This window comes from Opisthocomus hoazin, chromosome 2, assembly GCF_030867145.1.
Source record: "Opisthocomus hoazin isolate bOpiHoa1 chromosome 2, bOpiHoa1.hap1, whole genome shotgun sequence".
In the NCBI taxonomy this organism is placed as follows: domain Eukaryota; kingdom Metazoa; phylum Chordata; class Aves; order Opisthocomiformes; family Opisthocomidae; genus Opisthocomus; species Opisthocomus hoazin.
The window spans coordinates 131,241,020-131,255,586 of record NC_134415.1 but is presented as its reverse complement, the minus strand read 5'-3'; the positions used below and the strand labels follow the sequence as shown (position 1 = coordinate 131,255,586).

At 49.8% G+C, this 14,567-nt stretch overlaps 1 protein-coding gene across 1 annotated transcript; it reads right to left on the bottom strand.

Annotated features, from left to right (window-relative positions):
• Positions 1-632: 632 nt before the first annotated feature.
• Positions 633-13,248, bottom strand: NUGGC (nuclear GTPase, germinal center associated). Its single transcript, XM_075445289.1, has 19 exons — positions 13,159-13,248; positions 12,886-12,910; positions 12,679-12,774; positions 12,445-12,559; positions 11,651-11,873; positions 11,084-11,287; positions 10,300-10,527; positions 9,339-9,514; positions 9,136-9,154; positions 8,799-8,879; positions 8,131-8,236; positions 6,936-7,069; positions 6,340-6,504; positions 4,554-4,711; positions 3,142-3,280; positions 2,456-2,564; positions 1,656-1,792; positions 1,013-1,103; positions 633-700 (listed from the first exon to the last, which is right to left on the bottom strand). Exons 1-19 carry the CDS (start codon positions 13,246-13,248, stop codon positions 633-635), a joined length of 2,364 nt encoding a protein of 787 aa, XP_075301404.1.
• Positions 13,249-14,567: the final 1,319 nt, after the last annotated feature.

Genomic DNA, 14,567 nt, shown 5'->3' with positions numbered 1-14,567 from the left:
AACGACCCCGGTATCTGTTGGTGGGACAACACAGCAGGGCATAAGCAGTCCAGAAGGTTCCTGGAATGCGTTGATGATTGGTGACTTTCATGGGAGCACACAAATTATATGCAAGTTTGTTCTGGATGTTTTTATTTTACCAGCAAGAAGTAAAGTAGTAAAAGAGCTATAAGTGTGGCAGATAATAGCAGCATGCATTTGCACTGTAAGCATGGTGGGTTATGGGGTGAAAGGCTCGTCTCCTCAAGCATGAAGGAGCACAGAGGTGTGATGGCTGGGGAGACTCTAATGACCTGCTCAGAGGCAGGGACACCTCATCCCGCTCCTCCTGGGAAAGCATCAACCCCATGATCCAGGGCGATATCCTTCGAGAGGAGTCAAAGTCAGAGCACCTCTGGGACGGAGAGTCGCTGCTGCAAGGTGTAGGACTCATGGCATGCAGAGGAAAGGTTCTTGGGGATTGCACTGGACTCATGCAGTATGATAAAATGCGTATAAAATACCACTGAAGTGCTTTTATAGGGGGGAAAACATCCATCTGAGGTGATTGCTTATGAATGCACGAAGTACAGAAAGCAAGTCACTGATACGAATAGTAAAACCGAATCATCTGAGATGATCCCCTCAACACCCTAAGCATCTCCGGCTGAATGCAGTTTCTGCTGAATGCTGCGGATGAAGAGGAACTCGTTCTGCAGGCCTGCAAAGAAAAGAGGAATCCGTTGAAGACATATGGTTCCTGGTAAATCTGTCACCTTTCCTTGCTCCTGAAATAATCCACCACATCCACGGAGTTTGTTTCTCCTATGGGGTTCAGTTACTGGGTGTTCAAGGTTTGGGAACTGGAGCGCAACAAGAGAAAGGTGACTTGCATGATGGGCAATGCCGCAGCTGGGAAGTCCTGTTGTCTTGTTGCCCTTCCCTGCCACACCTCCAAAACAGGGGTGCAGGACCTGGGGTGCATGCACTGCACAAAAAATCCCCCCTCCAAGCTGGTGCACCGGGGCCGTACCTGGCAGCTTGCTGTTGCGTTGGTCCCACGTGTAAAACACAAGGCTGAGCATGTCGGAGAAGTCTGTCTCCATCTTCCTGATGATCTCCACCTGCAACCATCACAAGGCCGAGCACATGAGCAGGGGACAGGGCTTGGAACCCCTCATCCCACTGGTCCCCCAGGGTCCCCCTGTTACTGCCTGCTGGGGCTGAAGAGCTCTCAGATGTAGACACAGCAGCTTTGAGCTACGCTCAAGCCCAACTCTTTATTTGTTTGAGGATAGGAGTGATGGAGTTGCCAGTTAGGGAAGACAACTGCTAGTCAAGTTTGGTGTTTGTGGGTAGACCCTTGAGTACGGGGCTCAGACCCACATCAGTGCCTTAAGCTAAGCTGGGTCAACACTGATGAATGGCTGTAATGGGTTAACGACATTAATAACTCTTCTGGGCACCACTGGAGGTGACTCCCGGGGCAAAGGCAATACCAGCAGTGGCGTCCCAGTGTATGCGAGAGCCTTCCAATGCCAACGTCCCACAAGGAGATGCCTTCACATTACCACACAAGCATTCGCCAGATCCTTTGATGGGACGTTGCCCTCTACCCCCAAACACTGTCCACAGCGGTAGAGAGGTCTCCAAGGAACAAGAGGTGCACAACTTACCTTCAGTTCCTGGAAGTGATATCTCATGTTCTCCTGCGCTTTTTCAAACATTCCCTTTTCCACCTCACTCTTTACACCATCACTAAGGATGGTTTGCATCCTCTTGTAGGCTTGGAATCCTCCTTGCCTGGCAGCATCTGTGGGTAAAGTGGCCACTGTCACACTGAGACCCAGACCCAAGATGCCCATGGGAAGGAGGGCCAGTGGTGTGGTTTGGGAAAGCAAAATGCAGTGCTTCACACTGCTGTATTGGAGGTGATCCATCTCCAGGACACTTTCCTGCTTAGGCTTGGCTAACTGCCCCAGCAGTCCATTTTCAGAATTAATTAATCGAGTAATTAAGGTGTCTTTCTAAAGCAAACATGAGTGACTTCTGGATTCTGGGTTTTTCACTTTTTCATTTTCTAAGTATGCCATCTACTGATGGGAAAGGAAGACGGTAACAAATTCTTGAACTTATTACTTTGGCATTCTAAAGGGGAAATCAAGGATGTCCTTCAAAGACAGACAAATAAAAACTAATTAATTACAGAAAAAAAATCCCTAGTTTACAAGAATTAGTCAATTAGAGCAAAGCAGGCAGCTAATGTTCTGTGTATGAGCATGATCTACTCTGGACTTCAGAAGTCTCTCTGAGTTGATGACCAAGTAATCCTTTCACCCTGTGGATTTCTTCCCAGCCTTTCAACAGGCAGACTGTAAGCCTGGACTCTTCTTCTGAGCCTGTGTCGGGGTTATTCTATAAAAATCAAAGGAACCTTCAGTATAAAATGAAGAAAAGATGAAGTGACTGGTCATACCTTCATAGTATGGCAGCAGGTCTTTTTGAATAGATGTGGTAAGGGAGTGGTAGATTTCTCCTTTCTTCTGGAGGATGAATTTTTCAGCCTCCCTAATGATGAATTCTGTCTGCAAGAATAATTTTAAATGCTTGCCACCATCACTTTGATCATAAAAAATTATCTACGCTAACAACCTGATAATAATAATCTCATAAAGACAAACTAAACTAAAGCATGGGATTCAACAGATGAGTGGAACTGTTGGTGCTGGCGGGCATCACCTCTCCATTGTGCTCTGGCTTAACACGGAAGATGGCCCTTCTAACTGAAAATATTATTCTATTCTATTCTATTCTATTCTATTCTATTCTATTCTATTCTATTCTATTCTATTCTATTCTATTCTATTCTATTCTGTTCTGTTCCGTTCCGTTCTATTCTGTTGTCCAACTGGGAAGTTTTACGCCCAGATACAACAAGAAGTACACGGATTCCACATTTTCCTCAATACCATACTCACTAAAGAAGGGGTAGAATGTCTTATATCTCCCTTTCTCACATCTCCAGGACCTTGAAACAGAGATAACCACCTCAACAGGTCCTACAAAGACTGTGCTTTCCCCCTGTCCCCTCTTCTAGTGCTCATTTTTGCTTGCACAGCCCCTCACGGGCATCCACCCTCTCCCCTCGCAAGGCGAGCGCACCTCCTGCTGAAGGAACTTGAGCTTGCATTCTATGTCAGCCGTCGGGTACTCTGCCATGGCTTGCTGCAGTTGCTGCTGCATGGTATCTTTGAAGGAGTCAAGGCAGGCTTTCAGTGTGGAGCTGTTGCCCATCTGGATCCTGTTGGGGTAATAGATTCATGGAGGACAAAGAAAAGGGCATCCCCACACTGCTGGAGCAGGAAGCCGAGGGAAAGACACAGGAATGCAGGGTGGGACAAAGCAAGCAGAGCAGCACGATCTCCACAGTCACAGAAAGAGGAAGCTTCCTTTAAATAGTCCTGCCCCTGAGCACCACAGTTTGTCCCACCTTCTCATTAAATCTTCCTTCTAACTGCTCGCTGTGTAACCTTGCCTCACCCTCTCTGTGAGTACTCATATAAATATGGGTGGTTCGTCAGCAAACACCAAGGTGGTCTGGCTGGACCGGACTACTCACAGCAGCCAGTTCAGCTTTGACTACAAACAAATCTGGTTTTCTGTAAGGTGGTGGGAAAGCAAACAGGGCTGGGCACTCTGTGGCCAGGCAGGTAAACGTGAAACCATCCACTAAAGCTGGCAATGCTGCCTGGAGAAGATGTGACTGGCAGCAGCAGGGTTTAAAGGGCAGCAAGTCAGTGGTATTGCATGGATGTAAAAATAGGTGACAGCCCCAGGGTGTGTACGAAGTGAGAAGATACCCTGGAGGAAGGCATCCCACTGGGCAAGCCTCTCTCCACAGAGCAGCAGTGCCAGGTTTCACACCATGCTTCAGGGAAGCACAACTTAGAGGCAGGCTGCAGACAGGCAATGAAAAGCCAAGACCTACAAGGAAGGACTGAAAACTGGGATTTGTTCAACCATGAGAAGGCTGAAGGGAAACACAGGACAAGGTCCTGTGCAGCCTGCTGTGGGTGACCCTGCTTCGGCAGGGGGTTGGACTGGGTGACCCACAGAGGTCCCTTCCAACCTCGAACATTCTGTCATTCTGTGATTCTCTGAAGAGGACACTATGAAGTAGAAGCAACAGCCTATTTCTGTAACCTTGAGGAATAAAAGAGCTGGGGCATTTAGGTGAGATGCTAGGAGAGGTTTTCTAGTGCAAGGCTTCATGAAGTGATGGAGCAGGTTCCTTAGGGAGAGTGCAAAGTCCTCAATACTGGAGGATGGACAGAATCACAGAATAGTAGGGGTTGGAAGGGACCTCTGTGGGTCATCTAGTCCAACCCTCCTGCCGAAGCAGGGTCACCTACAGCAGGCTGCACAGGACCTTGTCCAGGCGGGTCTTGAATATCTCGAAACCCATGAGAAATGGGCTGGACCCACCATCCTGCTGTGGGGCAGGGGATGAGCCGTGGCATCTCAAGGTCCCTTTCTGTACCCTTTGACTACTTGCTAGGAAGGGAGTCTCTCACCTGAATACGTCTCCAAAACACAAGTCAATTTTTTCATAGATGGGCTGAGCCAGGGACTCGTTGATGTCTATCCGGAGGAAGACGCGGGATACGTATACCCCGTTCTTCAGGCACACAGCTTTCAGTGTCCTGTGAAAACCCTGGTATCCTTGTTCTCGCTGTGGGATGGGAAACACGGAGGAGTTAGGCACAGGCAGGACTGACACCCGACCATGATCTGCACTACACAGAAAACCCAGGCAACCTGAGCTCCAGGTATCTCGAGCTTGCTCTAACCTGACTGTACCGTGTTTGGTTGGGATAGAGCTCATTTTCTTCATGGCAGCTTGTATGGGACTGGGGTTTGGATTTGTGGTGAAAATAGAGTTGATAACACAGGGATGATTTAGTTGAGTGGCTTGGGGAAGAGTGTCTGGAGAGCTGCCCAGCGGTTCGAAAACCATGTGGATGTGGCTCTTCAGGACATGGTTCAGCAGGCATGGGGGGTGTTGGGTTGATGGATGGCCTTGCTGATCCTAGAGGTCTTTTCCAACCTATGATTCTATGATTCTGTTCCTGAGCAGTGCTTGCAGAACACCGAGGCCTTTTCTGCTTCCCACCCCACCAGCGAGGAGGCTGGGGTTGCACAAGGAGCTGGGAGGGGACATGGATGTGACAGCTAACCCCAGCTGACCCAAGGGATATCCCAGACCATATGACATCGTGTTCGTCAAAAAAAAAACAGGTGAAAAAGGAGGAAGCGGGGGCATTTGGAGTGATGGCGTTTGTCTTCCCAAGTCACCTCTACAGAGGGGTTAAACTGCAATGCAGATGTTTAGCAACGAGCCTTGCGGACGGAGAAACGCCCTGCCTGGGCACGCAGGTTTGCCTCATGAGGGTGCAGGAAGCATCATGTCTCAGCATGTTCCACAGCAGCCACCACAAAGCCACCGTCATAAAGCTGCTTTGTACTTTTACAGTGTTTTATCCCATGGCTCGAGCGTCTGAATTGGGCTTTCACAGGCAGCACATTTCCCTGCCTTCCAGGCCACTGCTTTGGGCACCAGCCTACAGATCGGGCTTGCACTTGCTCTGCTCGAGGGGTGTCATGCTCGACCATCCCACACGAGATGAAGTTCTGCGAGGAGGGAGCAGAGCTCTGCATCGCAGCCCCAAGAACGAGCATCCAAAATGCACTGAGGCGGTTGAGTTTGCGTTCAAATTCCAGGCAATTCAGAAAGTAAAAAGCAAGTCACGGACTTCTGCAGACCCCTAAGGTGCTGCAAGGGACTCCCATGGCTAGCGTGGCTCCTGCCAGGGCCAGCTGCCACCCAGCTAAGCCTTCCTACAGGGACAAGCAAAGAAATGCCACTTGCTGGTGCTGGGAGGTGTCTTGACGTTGAGCAATGGTACCTTGAGCCTTGGGCAGCAGCTGAAAGGGGCTGTGGAGGATTGCTGGTGGAACGAGAGCATTTCTGTCCCCTCCGTGCCCCTGTATGGGTCTGGGACAGATCTTAGCAGCCTGTCCAAGGTCATTCAGGGACCGGTGTACTGATGTGCCCCATCTCCTGTATCAGCCCTCTCCGCACCCAGCCAGGATCAGAGACATGCCGCTGAGCTGGCTTGTTTTAGGGCCCCGATGCCACCCAGCCTGGCAGAGACTCCCACCTTGGAGATTTTCAAAGCTGCCAGGACAAGGTCTGGGCCGGCCTGACCGAGTGTCGGTGTCAGCCATCACCGCAGACCTCCAAGGGTCCTCCCCAAAATAAATTCCTCTAGAGTTCCAAATAAACTGCGTTATACTCACAAAGAGGATCTTTTGGATGTTTTCCTTGTACAACTGCTTTGCCTGTTCTACACCTTCCTTGAGTGGCTGTTCGATAGGCTGAAAACATTCCTTAATACCTTTCTCCAAATCAATGATCTTCTGCTTAACTAAGGCTTTCAAGCAACTTGCTTTCACGTGCTGGTGCTGAAACGAATGGACAATGGGGGGAAAAATCGGTGAACACCTCGTGCTGGAGGCAATATCAACCCAACCCTGCAAGCGTCCCTGCAACCAGTGCAACCAGTGCTACCCATGTTCCCCCATCACTTCCCCCAGTCCAGGGACATTGCTTAGAAACACCCAGATGAAAACTATTCCTCTGTGTCTCCGGGAGCTGGAGAACAGCCCAGGGTGCTTCTTGTTGGGGAAGCTGGAGGAGATGCAGTCAAGCTGAACTGAGTGCGGCTATTTTGGGCAGCAGTGCCTCACTGCATTTGTCAGCCCACTGCAAGCTCCAACATTTTGCATGCATGTCGTGATAGAAAAGCACGACACAAGTTGCCTGCTCAAAGGAGAAAATCCCGTCTGGAGCCATTACCACCTGCCCAGTAAAGAAAAATCTGTTCTGGACAAACCTGTGCATCTTGGTTGGACTGGAGACTCTGAATCAGTGAGAAAATGACGAAAGCCTCTGTCGCGTGATCCTTCAGTTTGTTTCTCTTCTGCGCTGCGTAAAACGTCTGGATGTACTTCCTCAGCTTTGGGATCTCTGCAACCGTGCAAGCAAGGTGGAGTTAGCAGTGCAAGAGGGCAGCACACCTCTTGAAGACTCCAAGCACACTTGTTCCTCCTGCAGAACATCTGGGACAGAAGCGTTTCACAAAGGGTGGCCTGAGAAGGCTGATGGGAGATCTTGGATCTCTAGAAAGGCTTTAAGGATTCATCTTCTGCCACACCACTTTGCCTCGTCTGGCTCAGCATGTAGCCATGTAGATGCAAGCACTGGTCCACCAGAACATGGGGTGGGGATGTGGGAGCCACCAAGACTTGGGCTGGTCCCACAGAACTATATGAGCACCTTGGGGACAGGATGCTGCATGAGAAACAAGGACTGAATGTGAAGTTTTGTAGGTAAGCAAAGCACCAGATAAATTCACGGCCAGTGCAGGCTCCTGCTGAAGGTCTCGTCTTGGTTATAGCAATGAGTCCTAGTTCTGAAGACTGGGAGAAAGATATTGGGATCAAAAGGTAACAGAACATCTGGGACAGAAGCGTTTCACAAAGGGTGGCCTGAGAAGGCTGATGGGAGATCCTGGATCCAGCACTCTGACCTTGAGCAGAGTGAAAGAGAGGAACAGGCTTTCCAAAGAGGAGAAAACAGGGCAAAACTCCATGCCAAACCAGAAGGCTTTGAGCAAAAGCAACGTCAAAGACACTTCACGTGGTTTTAATGCAATTCCAGTCGAAGTACCCAGTAGCAGCGGTAAAATGCTCAAACACAAACCCAGGAGTGCTATGGATTCGACATGGGGCGTACCGAACGACGCAGAAACTGGGGAAACCAAAAAATCTCGAGACGCTGCCTCTTGGGGAGAACCGTTGTGGGGGTGCGGGGCCAGGCTGTGCTCACGGGACCATCTCTCGCCTCGGCGCTATTTTTCATCGCTAACTTGAAGGAGGGGGAAAAGGAGGAGGAAGAGGAAAGGAAGTTCCCGGGGACCTCTCCAAACCCAGGCGCTGTTCCCGTGGCTCCTGCAGGGTCAGCTTCGCTCAGCACATGCGCAAAGCGTCCCTGCGTGACTTGTACAGAGAGGAAAACCCCCATGTCACCTGTTTCTTCCTTGTTGAGCACCTTCCCATTCCAGTACTCCCAGGCACTGACCGTGTACACGAGGTCAGCCTTGTGCAGAACTTCAGAGTTGCTTGGAAGCTTTTTCTGGAAAACACAGATATCGACCCAGTTCGCTTATGTCTGGTCCCCACATCCACACAAAAGACAGCATAACGAATCTCTTCACTTCACCCACCTCCCCCAGAATTTCTTTCCTTTCTGACTAAAGCTCAGCTTTTCTCTGCCTGCTTCTGCCACGAGGTTGCTCCACGCAGCGACCACGTGCAATACCTCAAAGCTAGAGCTGGGGCAAGAGTCTACTGCACATGAAAGCCTCTTCTTTTTGAATGTGATTCTACAGCAGAGTGATCTGATTTGGGTTCTTATTTTTCATTAAGCAAATTCTGAATCAGGGGTAATCCCCCCACCACCAAATTTGTTGCATAAAAGGTGAAGAATTAAACTGGAGGTGACTAGGAAGACAAACTGGACCCAAGCACAGAGGGATGGGAGAGTTCAGAGTAATTGGAAGCTGCTAGATAATGACCAGGCTTCATGGAGAATTGATATTCATATATTATTATAAAGATATTGTAATACAGACATGCCATTGGACACAGATTCATGACACAGGCAAACCCTGCCCAGGTTCTCCAAGCTACTTTACCTTTAGGTTATTCTTCATCATTTCTTTCTTATCCTGCTTCACGGTTTCATTCCTTTCTAGGATGGCATCATGTTCATTTATCTACATTGGAGAAAATGATGGGAATTGTTACTGACGTTTCCTGACAAAGTTAAGTAGATTCCCTAAGTTTTTAAGACCAGAAAAAATGTCCGATGCAGCTTCTCCCTGATCTAAGCCAAAGAACTGCACAGACTTTCTGGTTTCTGCATAGAGTCAACCAATTCTGCTCGAGTCACATTATATCATATGTAAAATTCTCTAGTTTTCTTAAATGATCTGAAAGGGATGAAGAGACTGAAATCTGAAAAATACTCACATTGTATGTATTTCTTTCCCTGGAAAGATAAAAACAGAACAGAAATTACACATTTGAACGATTTCAGCAGGCAACAGTCCTCTGCTCCTGTAAGGAGAACAGAAGAATGACCGTGCTGACAAGGTCAGGGTAGGGCCAGAGCCAGAATCCACCACCCAGTGCCCCACTCCCCTGGACCCCTGGACTTGATTTTGTTTCATTACCGCTGATATTCGTTTAGATTCATCTGATCAGACTTTGTGACCACCAGAGACATGTCCCTGCACATCCCACACTGGAAAGCTTTCGTGCCTTCTTTCAGCAGCATCTCATGGGTACTGCTTCCCTGAATACGTTCGATTGAGCTGATCACCCAAATGACAGAGCATCTGTTGATATTCTACAAGGAGACGAGAAGAAGCATCAGAAAGAAAACATATAAACTATCAGCAAAGAATAAATGCTGAAGATGCTGAGCACCTTTCACAGAATCATAGAACAGCTGGGGTTGGAAGGGACCTTGAAAGGTCATCTGGTCCACCCCCCGGCAATGAGCAGAGACATCTTCAACCAGATCAGGTTGCTCAGCTTTTCATATCCAACTTTTCATCCACCAGTACCCCCAAGTCCTTCTCAGCAGGGCTGCTCTTCATCCTTTCATCCCCCAGCCTCTGTTGATAGCAAGGGTTGCCCCAACCCAGGTGCAGGACCATGCACTTGTCCTTGCTGAAGCTCATGATGTTCACTAGCGCCCACTTCCCAAGCTTGTCCAGGTCCCTCTGGATGGCATCCTGTCCCTAAATTAATTTAATTACCAGTAACTTTGGCTGAAGAAAGAGGATATGCAATATTTGCAGATATATTTCTAACCAGAGACCTCAGCCGTGAATTCCTGCAAATCAGGACTGCCACAGAGGGGTGTTTGGACTGGACGCCAGTGCTCGCCCTAGTAGGGTGTTTTGGTAGTAGCCTGACATCAGGAAGGAAAAAAGATAAATAACAAAAGCTCAGGTATGCAGCACTGGAATATTAACCTGGTCTTTCTGCTAAAAGGTTTCCCTGTTCCCCACAGCCCTGCTGAGGATCCCAGACATCTGCGTCACTTGTGGAGCAGGAGAACCCGCAGCACTGCCAGACACTTAGCAAGCATCCCCATCCTCCCCACGGCAGACCTATGCCAGTCACCTTTTTCCACATCGCATCCCTTTTGCTATTGAAATCGCCCATCCCTGGAATATCCACAAAGACGACACCTGCAGGAAGGACTTGCAAACTTGGGATAGTCACTTCCACATTTTTGACTAGGGGCCAGAGCCTTGTTCTTTGGTCTTCATTGCTTGTTTCTGCTCTTGCACCACTATGAATGCTCTGAATCCTGATATATGGGCTCATTTTTTCAGAAAGGTCTTCTCCCTGGAACACAGTGGATGAATAAAGAAGTATACCCCTCCTCAGCAGAGAACATCAGAGATACCAGAAAACCATGATGGTCTGCCACAGCTGGTTGTGACCACTCAAAGCCCCACGCCTTAGTGGGGACACCACGGTATGAAGAGGGCAAATGACTTCCCAGTGTCACCACTGGTGGGACAACCCAAGAGGATCACACCCTTCCCAACACGATGAACCCAGCAAAGAAAGATCGGGAAAAGATGTCACCTCCCACCCCCAGCGAGCAACAGGAGACTCCCAGGACCCCATGGTGCCAGGGTTCAGCCTTTCCCTCAGGAATCTGCCGGACACTGCTGCTTTCCCACTCAGCGACAGTGGAGAAGTTCAATTTAACAAGATCTGGAGAGGAAACCGTCCCTCAAGTCTGCATGTTCTTCCCAGAGAGATGGGCCAGCTCTGAAGATTGTCCTTACTTATTGGGGTGAGACAGCAGCAAATGGGTGAAGATCCTTCGCTATATTTTGCAAGGACACAAGGTGAGTGGTCATATCGGCCAAGAAATACATGAGCTACTCACTTTCGTTTCCCTGAGGGTGATACACCTTGAATTTGGAATTTGGACAATGGGTTTCATCCTACACAGTTCTTCATAAGTCTTACTTTCAGCTTTTGTCCCATAGATAGTACAGATCTTCAACAAAGCCTCTTTTCTTTCAGTGCTGTCTTCATCTTCATCCGGGCTTGCGAGGGCCACCAGATCCTTCAGCTCGTCCTTCCACTCCTGTCAAGACAGAGCAGAGGCATGGAAGAGGTAATGGCTTGGGTGCCTGGAAGAGGGAGGGGAAGGACATGGCCTGAGCAAGATTGCCCTGGGTCAGCCAGCACACAGGCACAGCTGAGGGGTCTTGTGCCTCCAGGACAGGAGAGCAAGGAAGAAGTTGCGTTTCTTCTTCCCTCCTTGCACACCTAAACCAGTGGGAACCAGTGCCAGTGTCCATCACTTCTCCAGGGATGCTTTGGCCATCGGGGTTCCATCCTCCCCTGCCCCACACCCCTTCCAGAAGGATACATTTCCATCTGGAGAAGCCTGCTGAGACTCAGTCTCCTTTCCTTTCAAGGTCAAAAATAGAAATATTATTCCTGCCTCATCTGTGAGAAGGTGAATTTTTGCCTCGTGCTGTTTGCTGTGGCTTGTGTTGACCTGCACCACGCAGGACGTGCAGGCTTTGTTCCCAGACACCGGCAAGAAGTAGTTTTTATCTATGATGGTATTCAGCAAAGTGCTTTTCCCTGCCCCGGTGCTGCCAAAGAGACCGATGTAAATGGGATCCAGCAAAACCTCTGGCTTCAAGCCTGTAAGGCGGTTCCTGAAGGTGGAGAGAGAGAAAAAGAAGGACAATTTAAATGATGGAGGTAGGTTGGTACATTTCAAAAGGGTGGAATAAAATTCTGTGCCATACAGAAGAGGCTTTGAATGGGAACTTGTGGGATCTTGAATATCCTCTGTGTCCAGTTCAAGGACAGATTCCCAGTGACACACTGGACACCATATCAGCTTCAGCCTCATCACAGTGATGTATGAATTGTCTCCTTCTAATCGGCATTTCATCCCACCAGGAAAAGGTGTTCCCTTCACTTGGAGAGGATTTCCAGGGAGCTCTGCAAAGCCAGGACGACCTGCGCCCATATCCTGTATGCAGACAAGAAGTCTCTCGTTGGGCCCAGGGAGGAGAGTGACATTGATGGCATGCTTGGATGGCCATAGTTGCCTCCTGGGCAACTCCTGGGCTGCCAAGGAGTGCTACACTGGTTTCACCCACTGAAAACCTTAACTGAAACGGCTTCAAAGCCTTCCCTTGTGGCAGAAACACTGGATCAGCCCTTTTCACAGCAGAATCAAAAGGTAGCCTTTGGGGAAAAAAACATCTGACAACTCACTTGAGATATTCGATTCCCTTTCTTTTCTCAGACAGGCTGTGTTCAGAGATGGATTCCGACAACTTCCTCGTAGACTCATCTAGAACGTGGTTTAGGTCATCTTGCATCTTTTTATCTAGAGGGAGGACACGGTTACCGGGTCAGAGCTGCGTCTGCAGCCCTCTCTTAGAGAGGCATCTCCCAAGCTGGGCATCTCCTCAGGGTCAGCGGGCACCACGGCTTTTCCACACTCACAATCCTTCAGCGCCTCTTCCTCCATGTCTTCAGGGTTTTGGTCTCTCTTGCACACTTTTTTCTGGCAAGTCCCACTCGGTAAATCATCACTGCCACCTTTTCAGATGAAAGGGAATTTCTTATTAGCGCAGCGCTTCTCTAGTTCTCTCTAGAGGCTTTTCCAGCCGAAGACCATTTCTGACAGCCCTGGGAAAACACCTAGTTAACCAACGCCCTTGTCTGGCAGCTGTTCCTGTTGGAAACGAAAGCCCTCAAGACTGAAACAGGTGAGCTCAGAGGGGGGATTAATCTCACCTAGTCTGAACCGCCTACTTCTTATTTTGCACAGGAAGCTACATGAGAGACTCAAACCCTCCCTTTTTTGGCCTCAGCTTATGTTAAAATCCCCTTTTATGCCACCCACAGAAGATGCCTTCACAGCCCAAGCCCTAAATCTCATCCTCCGTGCCGCGCATGCTGCAAGGACCCGGTGTCGCTTACTGGTGAGACCTGTGTGAGTTTGGGGCCAGCTACAGGAGTCAGACCAGTGGATTGGGTTTCTCTGGCAAGTCCCACTTGGTAAATCATCATCGCCACCTTTTCAGATGAAAGGGAGTCATGCTGACAGCTCTTCCCCTGTCCACTGATGCAGTCACTCTGTCACAGAAGGCCACCAGGTTGGTGATGTAGGGCTTGCCCTTGGTGAAGCCATGCTGACTGTCTCGAATCACCTCATAGTCCCCCCTGTGCCTTAGCAGAGCTCCTAGGAGGATCTGCTCCATGATCTTCCAGGCACAGAGGTGAGGCTGACAGGTCAGTAGTTCCCAGGGTCCTCCTTTCTGCCCTTTCTAAAGATGGGCGCAGTGTTTCCCTTCCTACAGTCACTGGGGACTTCGCCTGACTGCCATGACCTTTCAGATATCCTGGAGAGTGGCTTGGCAACGACATCAGGGAATTCCCTCAGGACTCTGGAATGCATCTCGTCAGGCCCTGTAGACTTAGGTATGTTCAGGTTCCTCAGGTGATCACAAACCTGATCTTCTCTTACAGGCGGAGGGACTTTGCTCCCCCAATCCCCGTCTCTCCCCAGGTTGCCCAGAGAGGTGGGAGATGCCCCATCCCTGGAACCATTCCAGGCCAGGTTGGAAGGGGCTCTGAGCACCCTGATCTGATTGAAGATGTCCCTGCTCATGGCAGGGAGTTGGGCTAGATGTCCTTTAAAGACTCCTTCCCACCCAAACCATTCTGTGATTTGATGATTCTGTGATTTGTTTCTCAGATTCGCTGCTGCTCCTTAACCTCTCCATCTTCCCCTGCAGCTCTGCAGGTAAGCTGAGAAGATCTTTGGCCTGGCCACACCTCGCACATCTCCACTCACTACGGGCACCGTTACCGGCGAACGGCTCTGGCACGCCCGGCAGCCCAAGCCCTGGCTGGATGCATGGTTCCGTGGGAGCTCTGCCTGGGTTGCCGCATCCATCCCGGCGAGCGCAGAAGACACGGCTTTCTGCCGGGTGGACACCATAGCTCAGCTCCTTCCGAGGGGTGGGATGACCACCGACCAAAGTGGAGCTGGCAGGGCGACGATACCCTCCCTCATGAACCACAAGGTTCTGAAGGGTGCAGAATCACAGGACCCCCTCCCAGTGACGCGTGAGGGGACAGAGAACAGGATGCCCTTGAGCTCACCTCGCTTCCCAGGTCTTTGTCCTAGCATCCTAACAGCAAACCAGGCGTGACCTTCAGTGGGTGGCACGGTGCAATGGTTTACTGGAAACCGGGCTGTACGCAGATCAGAAAGGGGAGGCTCTGGGAGGAGAAACGATTGCAAAATCCTGCTGAAGGGGAAAGAATAGTGTCAGTCACCCTTTTCACCACCTGGACACGAGAAGGACATCAGCGCTACCTCC